This window comes from Sinocyclocheilus rhinocerous, unplaced genomic scaffold (assembly GCF_001515625.1).
Source record: "Sinocyclocheilus rhinocerous isolate Xijiao unplaced genomic scaffold, SAMN03320098_v1.1 scaffold407, whole genome shotgun sequence".
Classification (NCBI taxonomy): domain Eukaryota; kingdom Metazoa; phylum Chordata; class Actinopteri; order Cypriniformes; family Cyprinidae; genus Sinocyclocheilus; species Sinocyclocheilus rhinocerous.
The window spans coordinates 718,657-731,718 of record NW_015633444.1 but is presented as its reverse complement, the minus strand read 5'-3'; the positions used below and the strand labels follow the sequence as shown (position 1 = coordinate 731,718).

The following is a 13,062-nucleotide window of genomic DNA, read 5'->3' as shown; positions in this document are numbered from 1 at the left end:
TATATATATATATATATATATATATATTCACGCCACCTAAGAAATGCATCAAACTAGGCATGGGCCGGTTTAAGATTTTGACCGTATGATAACCTTAATATCTAAAAATATCACGGTTTCACGTTATTGCGATTACAGCTCTAGAATGACTTATTTTTAAACGTCTGGGTAAAAAAACAACTATTTTTCCATTGAACACAATGTGTTTTATTTTTAAGCATCATACAGAATATTTGAAACGGTAATATTTGTTACTTTTTTTTCTTTGATTTGTTTCTCAAATGTTTGCTGAATTGTGGGCCGACCTGCAGCTTTTTGATGTGGTTGGTTGATTTGAAATAAAGACTGACATTTTAATTTAACCTAAGTCTGTAATTACATTTATTCATTTTAATTTAACTTTTAATCAAATTACTCTTGCATAAAATGTGTGTTTTGATTATATACACACAAACAAACAAACACACACACGGTTATTAAACATAAGTCAAACAATTAATTACATGATTTAATTGATTTTATGTAAAAACACATAATACTTCTAAGAATAATATAAAATGATGCTATAAAATCAACTAGTTATTTTAGTGTTGATGCATAATGGGCCATTCCACAGAATTGGTCCAAAATCAGCGTTAATAACGTCTTGAATCAAAAGTCTTTTTCCTAAAAAAATTGTATGTATGCAAATTGTATAATATCCAAGGTACACATTTCTAGTAATTGTGCAGTTAATTCTCATATTGTATTTTCAGAACGTTTTGGAATATTTGTCCTCTACCCAAATTTGTCACTACCGAAACACCGTAATAATAATTTAATTAGAAATGTTATATTGACCTATCAAGATTTTGCTTACATCTGCATTGTAAATATACTTTTTTAGCTTTTTTTTTTTTTTTTTTTCAGAGGGAAATCAATAATTACATTTTTAACAATATTTCAAGTGTAATTTATGAGATTTGTTGTATTTTGAATCCAATCTTTCTTTGTAAAAAGCAAAAAGTTGATCATACTGATATCAAAGTTAAGGATCCATTAGTTTGAATATACATTGAACCAAAAACATAACAACATCTTGGTTGATAATTCAGTATACTTTATTTTTGACAAAACCTCCCATGTTTCGGTAGTGACGGTAACGCTTTGGTAGCGACCACATCACATTACTGAATTTTTACTTGCATACTAAAACATACTAAAAAACTGCATAACTATACTAAAATTGTTCATTTCCGGAACTCCACCAAATGTTTTGGCAGAGACAATTTTAGATGCGGTAGTGACATGAAAATGCCATGGAAAAAAGTTTCATAATTTACAAAGAAAATATAAAATATTTTTGAACTTCACTTTTTAAAAGAATCAAAGTTATTTAAAAAAAAAAAAAAACAATGTGAAAAAAAAAATACAAAAATTATTTCTATATTTTCATAAGTTGAAATTTAGGGGTTCGGGTTCAGGACAGCCACCTCCCAATTGAATGTACCCAATAAATGATGATTTTATATATATTAAGCTTACTAATATTTTAAATATTATTGTGGGTTTCAATAGAGAATCGAAGGATCTTAGTAAACATCTAAGATTTGAATACTTAAATGCTTTTTAAATGTGTTTTTTGGTTGTGGGACAGCAGTTTGCACCAATTCTGTAGAATGGCCCATATAGCGATAGCCAATTTTTTAAATATTTATTTTATTTTTTAAGCAAGAGACAAGAAAGAATGAAACTATTACTACATGAACAAGATGTTTATTTGCTTTGTCTTCAGCGCCTCTGGTAACGGCCGTTTGCAGACTTCGTAATATTTGCACACAAAGGACATTTTGGAAAATGATTGCAATGCAGTTTGTTCAAGTCCAGAACAGAGAGAGTCTGAAATGAAACAAAAAATGGAAAATTTGAGTGGTTTTCAAATCGCGGTATACCTTGAAACTGCTAGTCAGTCCATCATGCCTCAAACTGAATTGCAAAAATAATGAGCGTTTTCAAACAGTCCCACTGCACGCCTCCTGTCTTCTGTTGTTCAGATTGATGTTCGTCTCCAATTGACGCAAATTGTTAGAGCCAGATGTTGATATTTGATATATGTTGTTGGATTGGATATAATTTTTTTTACCTTGTGAAAAATTACAAACTCAAAACTTTTAAATCGTTTATCATGAATGTAACAAAACTGAAGTATATCATTAACAATTAACAATAATTTTTCATGATACAATGTTCAGATTCAGGAATTTCTTAAGTCTTAGAATCAGATTAAATGTTCTGTATTTCAAATATACCCCAAAGTCTATGCATTTTCTTAGCCTTCTGGGAAAAGACCTTTTGCAAAACGATTTTATAATAAGAAAATGAAAACAAAGATTGCATTTAAAAACCAAATTGCAATTGTTGTTCATCTAGAAATTTATGAAATGTTGTCCAGTACTGTTAATTATGTAATTGCAATATAATTGCAGATATTTTAAATCTTTACTACTTTCACCTGTATTTTCTTAAACATTTACACTAAAACTTCAATCTAGAATTTTTTTGCTCCAGGTAAAAATCTGGAATCAGAAAGTTTCATTGTATCCAAAAACGTTTGAAGAAAAAAATAACTGTTCAGTATGTTTTAGAATGAATTAAATACCATTTAATACTGGCCATATAATACTGGGCATTTAGTGGTCTATTTAAAGTGCGTTTAAATTGAATTGATGAAATGAAAATATTTTTACAAACCATTCAGTCAAAATTCAAATATAGTTTCATCCTTCTTTTGTTGTTTGTTTAGCAGAAAGTGGAAGTGTATCTTTGAAACTCAGATTTTATTTTACAACCAGCACACAGAATCACACGCGCACACACACACACACATAAAAAAATGTACTAGCCAATGGCGATTCAATTGCCAAGATGTTCGTAGAGGGCTGTTTTTACTGCTATCTGAGCATGAGAAACTACATTTATGAGACAGTTGTTGTCAGATTTGATTGGTGATATCAAATATGAAGTTTAATCGGAAGCGTGCTGAACAGAATTTGATGTTCCCCATTCAAAGACACAGGAGCGCTTGTGTGACTCAAATAGCCGCCCGAGAAGGGTTTCAAAGATGGCCGCCAAGTGAAACGACTTGCCTTTGGTAACATGCACATAGAAACGTTTCGGCTGATGAAACATGAAGACAATACACACAATTAACATGAAATCCAAACACGATTCCAACAATATATGGTTAATCTGTGTTCAAGCCATCTTGTGCAGTTTCATAAGAATAAGCAATTTTGTGTTTTGTCTCATTCTATGATAATTAGTCACATCGGGTCTCTGAGGTTATTTTAAGCACTCGACTGATGTGCTGTCGTTTAATTTTGGAGCAAAACATGGAATTAATCTCATAAATTGTCATGTTTTGATGCTGTTAAGCTAATGCTTGCTAGCCCTTATGCTCCTGTTGTCAGAACATTGTTGAAAGACTGTTTAAAAGCAAATCCACATAAGATCATTAGAATGTATCTTTTTTTTTTTTTTTTTTTTTTTTTTTTTTTTTTTTTTTTTTTTTTTTTTTTTTTTTTTTTTTTTTTTTTTTTTTTTTTTTTTTTTTTTTTTTTTTTTTTTTTTTTTTTTTTAAGAAAGACTTTTCATACAAAGGCCAAGAAGGTGAATAAGTTTGGTCCAAGAAATTCGGTTTAAAAACGTTCTCTCCCGCAGTCATCAACATGCACGCCATACTGCCGTCACATCACCCAGAAATCACATGAAATGATCAAATAAAGCTTTAGCGGGACAAAGATTCATTTTGGTGGCTGACAAAATATTTCCAATGCAGGAAACCCCTGTTTAGGTCAAAGTTCATGAGTTCCACAGCAGACAGAAGCACAGCGTGTCTAGACGTTTGCTAAATGGAAATTTAACGAGAGCCAAGTCTGATTAATAACTCTTCACTCCCATCCATCAAACTAGCCAACGTCTCATCATATAGTACAAGAGTTTTATCACGGGGAAAGTTTTTTTTTTTTTTCTTTTAGGTGAGAGATACTGTACAAGTTGTAACAAAACCCATTAAAGAACAAATTCTCGTTGTTGTATAGTTTTGTTTAGCACCTTTTAAAACTCCTGTCTGAGATTCTGCGTTCTGATGGGATTCATGCACATTTATAGTTAGTTGGTTAAAGTGAAAATGAAAATCTGTCATTTACTCACCATCATGACATTTCAAACCCATCTGATCTCAACAAGGATAACTAACTCCTAAAACTCATGGTCCACCTGAGAAATAATGGCATACGACATGAAGAGTAAATGATGACAAGCTTTTCACTTTTTGGAGAAGTGTTCATTAATTTAAAAATCTAGTTTAAATGTGCCAAGTTCTTACAGTACTTTTTTGTGTACTTTCTTTGGAGTCATTTTTCCAGCTAAAGTCAGTTCATTGATGATTCAGTTCATCATCATCCAGTTCAGCTCTCTTCCAATAGTGTCTGTGCAATCAGTCAAGCGTCCCCAACTAAGCAAGCCGAAGGTGACAGTGGCAAGGAACCGAAACTCCATCTGTGACAGAAATGGAGAAAAAACCAGGCTCAGTCAGGCGGCCAGTTCTTCTCTGGCCAGGCGAAACCAGCATGGTGTGGTTTAATTCCAGCCTGCAACGCAGGTGCAGAGGACTGCCGATGGTTGTCGAGGTGATGAGGTCTTCACAGGGGATCTGTCTCTGGGACGTTTTTTTTCTTCAGTGCAATATCACCTTATTTTATGCCACCAAAAAATAAAATTAATAAATTATAATTCAGAAGCTGAAAACATGTTTATCATCGTAGAGGTGTAATTACATCAGTTTGTATGAAATTGATTTTTGTGGAATTTTATAAATAAATTAATAGATCCAGATGCATAAATGAGCATCATGTCATTAACCCTTGTATAGAATTTTCAATTTGCAGGTAAATTCTTTGGAGAAATCCAGTGATGGTTGTCATTTGCGTGTGTGGCGTGTGGTACACACTTTAAGACTGATTCACCGGGGGAATATTATGACAGGCAGCAGAAGCAGAAAGTGCGTGTGTGTGTGTGCGCATGTGTTTGTCTCCATAGGCCAGTGCTGTGCCTTCACTAAACTGTCCTCCCCCAGATGCTATTTATAGTAAGAGTCCACCTCAGAGACATCGGCAAAGAAAAAATGCATCTGTGATTAAACTGAGCCTTTCTCTGTCTCACGCTCTTATACACAGTGTCCTTTGCTTCCCCTCTTTTAGCATTTTCTCTTGCTATTTATATTGCTTTTCTTGTTCTTCAAATAGTATTTCTTTCCCTTACGTCAGACCCGGTGTGTGTTTCTCTGTCCAAGAGCCGCTACATTCACCTACAAACACCTGAGTGTTTCTGTGCTGCGGTTTGGACGTCTGTGGAATTTTTTTTTTTTTTATGGTAACAGCAAGGCATTCCTTCACGTACTTTGGAGTACCATTGAAATACCACAGTATGTAAATAAAGCATTTAAACGGTACAATGGTATACTGAAACACCATAGATACCATCACTGTACTGTATCAGTAGCAGGGTTATTACAGTGAACTAAAACCAAAAAATCACTTCAAATATATACATTAAAATAAACATTAACTGAAATAAAATAAAATAAAAACTTAAACTTTTATTTCAGCTACCTGTCAAAGAAACCTTTCTTATTTAGCTTGTTGTAAAAGTTGTTTTCTTTTTTCCCTCCCTTCATACTTTTTAAACATGCATGTTTCTGAAGGGATTTATCTCTGTCTTTTTCCATTTTCAACTCTTTCTGTGACTTTTTCACATTACAGTAATTAGTAGGTGTGTAGCAATTCACTTATATGGAATGAAATATCAACTTGTGAATCAAATCTTTTTTAAATGCAAACAAATCATGATTCATCCAATTTGCTCGAACCAATTATATTTGGACCGGTTTGATTCAGACATCCGGTCACATCTATTGTCACGAAAGTCCATCAGGATAATCATCCCAAAATATGCTCCGTTTTCATAATGCAAATATAATGATTGTAAGGTGAAATATGACCCGACCATTTCTGGCTGCCGTTCTCCCAGATTGTGAACCGTCCCTCATTATGATTTACTTTTCCACCTGTTGGGAATGAGCAGATATGTTTGTCTTTTCTCCAGAGCATTCAACTGTTACATTCCTGGTTTTACAATTCCACCTCGTTCCCTTCTGTTCTGACACGTCCTTGTGTAGTTGTGCCGTATGGAAGAGCAAACCGCCGGAACTAGTTTAATCCTCACCGTTGCACTACTAGTTTCAGAGCCCCGAGCCATACGACCGTGTGCTGATCGACGTGTGAACCTCGGACTCTTTCCTGCTCCGGTTAGACATTCAGCTTAGGTTTTGCGCGCTTTATGATTTCGAATGAATTCCCGCTTTTACGATGTTTATCAAATATTCATGAATAAAACGTGATGCTCTCCAGATGCTGCACTCTTGAGTGTTCTGGATGTGGACTCTGTGTGCACTAACCACCTGTTGCTCCTGATGGGCTTTGTCTGTAATGTTACTTTTAATGTTATGGAAACAAACCGTACATGTGACCGTTCTGCCGTGTTTTAATGCGTCTTTCTTCTCTCTGCAGCTCTTATATTCCTCTTTTATCTGGTCTTCTATGGCTTCCTGGCGGGAATGTTCAGTCTCACCATGTGGGTGATGCTACAGACGCTGGATGAGCACACTCCCACATACAGGGACCGAGTGGCCAATCCAGGTGAAAATCCCACAGCCTTAAGACATTATTCTTTGTTAAACCTCTTTGGAACAATATGTACTATGAAAAGAAATTGAAGTGGAAAAACTACAATTTAACACCACAATACGTTTTTCAAACAGTAGTATGCTGCATTGGCCTTGGCATGTTTAGACATTAGACATTGTTTGTCATGTTTGTCAAGTCATGTAGATGTTTCATATATACAGAAAACCCACGTACTGCACATATGTTATAAAGTGCAGGCGAAGAAGCAGTATTATAGTATGCTATGGAAACCTGTTTCTGCCACGGGATACAAAAACAATTTTTTTTTTTTCCTCACAATTCCATTTGTAGTTCTGTTTTTTTTTTTTTTTTTTCTTTCAGCACAATTGCGAGATATAAACTCGGAATTGCGATATAAACATTTGCGAGATATGAACAGAATTGCGATGTAAACACAGAATTGCAAGATATAAACAGAATTGCGAGATATAAACTCGCAAGTGTGAGAAAAAAAGTTAATTGTGAGATAAAAATAGTATGCCATGGAAGACTTGTTTCCACCACAGGACGCAAAAATAAAAAAGTCCGTAGGTGAAAATAAAAAAAATCAAACCGTAGGTGACAATGCACACGATTTATCTACTTGTACACACACCTGCGTCTAATCTGTTAAAGCAAAACTGTCTATTGTCACAGCAAGCCTCACATTAGTGTTCATTTCGTTAACGGAATCTATGACGAAAAATGTTCGTCAACGAAGTTTTTTCCCCTGACGAAAACAAGATGATAAGGTCATTAAACGATAACTGAGACTATATCAACATTAAATATTGTTGATGAAAAAAGACTAGACTAAAATGTAGTTAAAAGAACAAAAACTTTACCAAAAGCTTTTAATTTTTATTATTGCCAAAACATTTCGGACTGCTGTTCAAGACTCTATTACGCGAGTGTTCATGTTTGCGGTTGCCAGATATCAAGAGCTCAAATCCCCCGATAGTGGTTGCAGATTGTAACGTTACTTACGCAACCTCTGTGCAGCAAGTCATGTTGCCATTGTTTTAAAAGAGAAACATTAATGCTATTTGGAATTATTGGGATTACTTTTAGGAATTTCTCTGTTATAATATTTGAGAGTAGGTTTTTGTTACACCAGTTTCATAACGTAGACAATCTTTGGTGTTTATTTAGCCTCTAATTGATATCCTGTTATAAATCTGTACACTAGATGAGGTCAAATAAACCATGCATACGAGTCGATATTCTATTGATTTGTGCTTATTGGTGAAATAGCAACTTCTGCTGAAATGTACAAATAAATTTCCCAAATGACAACAATCATTGCAATTAAAATTGAGCAAAATAATATTTTTTTTATAATTTTAACCATTATACAGTAAGACGGAAATATGACGAAAATGTCTAAGTTTCCACTGACTAAAACTAGACTAAAATGCTCAGACATTTAGTCGACTAAAACAGGACAAGTTGACTAAATATGATAAAAACTAAAAGTTACATTTGACACAAGACTAAGACCGAGACTAAATTAAAAATAGCTGACAAAATGAACACTACCTCACATGTGAAACAACACTACCTCACATGTGAAACGGTTACTCCTATATTTGCTAATTTTGCAATGCATATCTCTGTGAAACCACTATGTTTGTTAAAAGAATTCCTCACTGACTGGCGTATTCAGACACTCCTTTTGTTCTCTTTGCCTTTATGGTTTCTTTTTATACTTGCACATGGATGTAAGACTTTTTAGTGAAGGAAAACTCAGGCACTTTATGGGAATATTGTAGGTGGTTCACTGTACCAAGATGTGCTGTTATAAATATACACATCTCTCTGTGAATGTGTGTACATATAAATGTCTGTGTATGTTATTTATAGTGTAGGCTATTTATAGGTGATTTATAAGTGATGTGATGATCATACTTGAAATGTTTGTGAATGGATTCTCAATGTATTAAATTCAGTCTTCGTGTTCGTAAATTCAAGTACGATTTTAAACTATTTCAAATGAATATATTTGAAATAATATTTAAATGATTTAAAATAAAATATGTCTGACCACATGGTGTGCAGAGAGAATCAGATCAGTACCTGCCTTTAAGATTTATTGATCTGGTTGTGTAGTTACTGGTTCTAAAAGGATTTTTAGGATTTATAAATCCTATATGAACACAATTTTTGATTCGTGTGAATAACATTGAGAGTAACAGGACAGACAGAATGTGCGGTAGTGGTGTCTTGTAGATGATGTGATTTATTCGCCGCTATTTTTACGGTTACCTCCATTGCAATCAGAACACACAGCAGCAGTCTCAGCAGTGTTACACATCATCCATTAGCCTCACACACATATACAGTGGTACACACTGCAGCCCACACACTTGTGTACAGTGGTTGAGATGAGCGCTCCAATTCCTTCCTCTTGCTCGATTATGAGCGCCGTTAAACCCGGCGAAGTGAGACACAGCTCACAGGTCTCTCTCTCTCTCTCTCTCTCCCTCTCTCTCTCTCGCTATCATTCATCCTTCCCTAAGTGTCAATTTATTCCTCCCACTGATCTTTTTTTCTTTCCACCCTCAGCTCCCCCCCTTCCTCAACATCTTTTAGTAACAGAATGTTCTCAGTACAGACCAGGGGTTCTCGATTCTGGCCCTCGAGGTCCAGTTTCCTGCAGAGTTTAGCTCCAACTTTGATCGAGCTCACCTGCCTGTAACTTTCTAGTAATCGTGAAGACCTTGATTAGCTTGTTCAGGTGTGTTTGATTAGGGTTGGAGCGAATCCCTGATCGAGACCCAGAGCCAGACTAGACCTTTCGAGAACCAGATCCAGACCATGAGCTGATGCTCCAAGAACCAGGCAGTCCATTTGAATGATTTGAAATGGAGAACCAAGAAGCTAAGACCCTGAACTCTTGTGAGGTTGAGGTAATGTCACCTTTAGTACAAATGAGACCACAAGACGAGAGCCGCATCCATAAGACTGAGCATTGAGATCCAGACCAAGCCATGTTTATGTGGTTTTGAGAGCTCTCAAGTGCACAAGATCAAGAATCATTATCTATGTATGGGTGGATAAAAATGTTTGCAACATATCATATCTGGAGGATATTCTTAATACAGCCAGATTTGAGATAAAATAAAGACATCTTTACTAACATGGGTGTTTTTGTAACTCTGTTGTTCATCAAGGTCATATTTGGGGCAAGCAACTGCTACACTTAAGAATTTAGGAGGAGGACAATGTGGTGCAGTCAAATATTTTGCAAGAAAACAAGATCACTTAAAATCCATTATATTATGAAAATTATACATTACGTAGAGGCAAAGTCAAATATATCATTTAATTTGCAGCTCTCAATACAAAAACTTCTCAAATAATGCCCTGCCTGTGTAGCCTCTGGTTGGATGTGATCTCCCACTGTTGATGGTTAAATGTACTTGAGTTTGCCTGTTCTCTGTGCAAATTGTTATCAGCTGTATGCTATCACCACCCCACCTGAAAGCTTAGAAATTGAAGTCTTTCTTCAATAGATCAGCTAAAGATCAGCTTCAGCAGTCACGAGTGACTCATTTAAGAAGCCCGTGCAATCAAAAGTGGAGTCTTGTGGTTTCTAGTCAGTGTCTGTTAGTTTTGAGATCATGTGTGTCTGCTAAAACCAACATATTTAAAGTCTTTCTTTTCTGGGAAAATAGACCAGAAACATAGACGTTATGTGCTGCTCAGAGGCATTTACACATTCCTGTCCGATAAAAGACTTGCTCTTTCCTAATTCCACCTACCACTGATTAGCCATAGCAAATCGTGGTTTAGTGGTGTGTATGACAATTGCCTACTTCCTTCTCGGAAGACTGCAAAGAACACCTCTTGAAGTCAGAATTCCGACTTGAGTACTTTTGCGGAAGTCCACAACTGCAATTTTGCAGAGATAAGCAGCACCCAAGTATACGTGGCTAATGATAAACACAAGTCAAAATTCCTCTATTACATGTCCTACGCCTGAATATTGATACTCCTATAATGTGGCGATTGAAAAACGGTACGTAAAATGAGTAGTATGTCTAACAGTAGACGAAACATACCCGGATGACCTACTGCTGAAGATTCTGAAGTGCACATCTCATGAGGTCACGGGAGAGGAGTTGTGAATGGCAGTGAAGTGCAGTGAAACCGATGCCGTAGGTCACATGAGAAAGCCATCACGGCGTCCTCTGCAGTCCGGCTGCTAGCAGATAAAAGACTTGCTCTTTCCTAATTCCACCTACCACTGATTAGCCATAGCAAATCGTGGTTTAGTGGTGTGTATGACAATTGCCTACTTCCTTCTCGGAAGACTGCAAAGAACACCTCTTGAAGTCAGAATTCCGACTTGAGTACTTTTGCGGAAGTCCACAACTGCAATTTTGCAGAGATAAGCAGCACCCAAGTATACGTGGCTAATGATAAACACAAGTCAAAATTCCTCTATTACATGTCCTACGCCTGAATATTGATACTCCTATAATGTGGCGATTGAAAAACGGTACGTAAAATGAGTAGTATGTCTAACAGTAGACGAAAGATACCCGGATGACCTACTGCTGAAGATTCTGAAGTGCACATCGCATGAGGTCACGGGAGAGGAGTTGTGAATGGCAGTAAAGTGCAGTGAAACCGATGCCGTAGGTCACATGAGAAAGCCATCACGGCGTCCTCTGCAGTCCGGCTGCTAGCAGGCTACTTTGTTGACAATTCTTTTTGTCATCCTCCCTCCTCAAGATCCAATGTCCCAATTCTGAATTCAAACGGAACGAAGATTTTAAACTAAAACGATTAGTTATTTAAAGAGCAGTACAAACTTTTGATATGTCCTGCCTCTACAACAAAATGAAATGCTCCAACACAGGAATGTTGTGCTTCTCAAATCAAATTGTGAGGTCTTTAAGCTCTTGCTTATTTGAAGCTTTCAAAGACTTCCAAAATGGCCACACTTGTAGATAGGGCTGGGACAATAAATCGATGCATCGCGAATCAAGAAATGATTCTGTATCGATTCTGAGATTTTCCGAAGGCATCGTGATTCTCTCTTGAATCGATTCTGAGCTTAGTTTTTAACAGCAGATGGCACTGCGTCCTTTAGAAATAGCCGTATTCTGCTTGCTTCCAGTTCCTTACACATGCACCATTTAAACCTAAAATAATCATTCATAAAGTTCGAAAAGGTTGAAGCGAATTACAAGTATGTTCACAGTGGGCTGTGTTTACATTAATCTTGCATCATAAAAGCATAAAAGCCAATGTGCAAGTACATTTACCCACTTACATTACTCAGCCGAATGCACAAGCGCTTTTCTTCGTGAGCATTTGAGTGTGAGGTTAAAAACTAGCCTAGAGCGCCATCAGCTGTTAAAAACTAAGCTCAGAATCGATTCGAGAGAGAATCACGATGCATTCCGAAAATCTCAGAATCGATCCACGAAACTCAATGCATCGGTTTATTGTCCCAGCCCTACATGTAAGACAAGAAAAACATCTCCCAACCACACAGTTGTCAAACTGCTGCTGAAGATTTCCAGCTTAGCACCTTGATCTCACTATCTATTCTCTCTCATTTGCTACTTCAGCGTACAATGACTCTCTGCAGGAGGCGAACAAGCCCTGTCCCGATGGTATGTACTTTGAGCAAGACGATGTTGAGGAGAAGAAGGCTTGCCAGTTCAAGAGAAGTGACCAGTTGCATCTTAGAAATGTAACTTGTTTTTAAATTTAGAAGGATGTTTGTTCATTGCATATACTCCTTTGCAGGTGATTGGGCTTAGGCCACGAGGAGACCCACATATCAACTGCATAGTCAAGGTAATTCACAAATCACACTTTGTGTTACTAGCTTCAGAGTGTTCGATGTCAGGATCGAGTGTGACATGATGGAGCGAGTCTGAATTAATGTGCGTGTCACTGTTTTTACGCTCTTCCCAGTCAAAGTTAGCTGTTAGCTTATGTTCTTCAGACAAATTGAGCCACAGTGCTTATGCAAGGACGCAAAACTTCCAATCCGGCATGCATTGTGCTCCAGTTGCATCTTAGAAATGTAACTTGTTTTTAAATTTAGAAGGATGTTTGTTCATTGCATATACTCCTTTGCAGGTGATTGGGCTTAACTATGGATGTGCATCACTGCGTGTTCATTATTAAGCATAGTGAAGAAGCTTCCAGTCTTGGCAAATGTTTTCTTTTAACGCTGACCTAGTGGTCAGATTTATAAAAACCTTTGATGTGATGTAATGGTGGCATGTTGGGTAGTCTTGCATAGCCATACTTCAGACAAGGAGGGTCCAGT

The 13,062-nt window shown here is 36.4% G+C and overlaps 1 protein-coding gene across 1 annotated transcript in view; it reads left to right on the top strand.

Annotated features, from left to right (window-relative positions):
• LOC107744025 (sodium/potassium-transporting ATPase subunit beta-3-like) overlaps positions 1–13,062 on the top strand; it is a 31,597-nt gene that overhangs the window by 10,283 nt on the left and 8,252 nt on the right. Inside the window, exons 2-3 of the mRNA XM_016557484.1 lie at positions 6,609–6,771; positions 9,357–9,424. Of these exons, the coding sequence (XP_016412970.1) occupies positions 6,609–6,771; positions 9,357–9,424 (231 nt within the window). The remainder of the gene's footprint in view (positions 1–6,608; positions 6,772–9,356; positions 9,425–13,062) is intronic.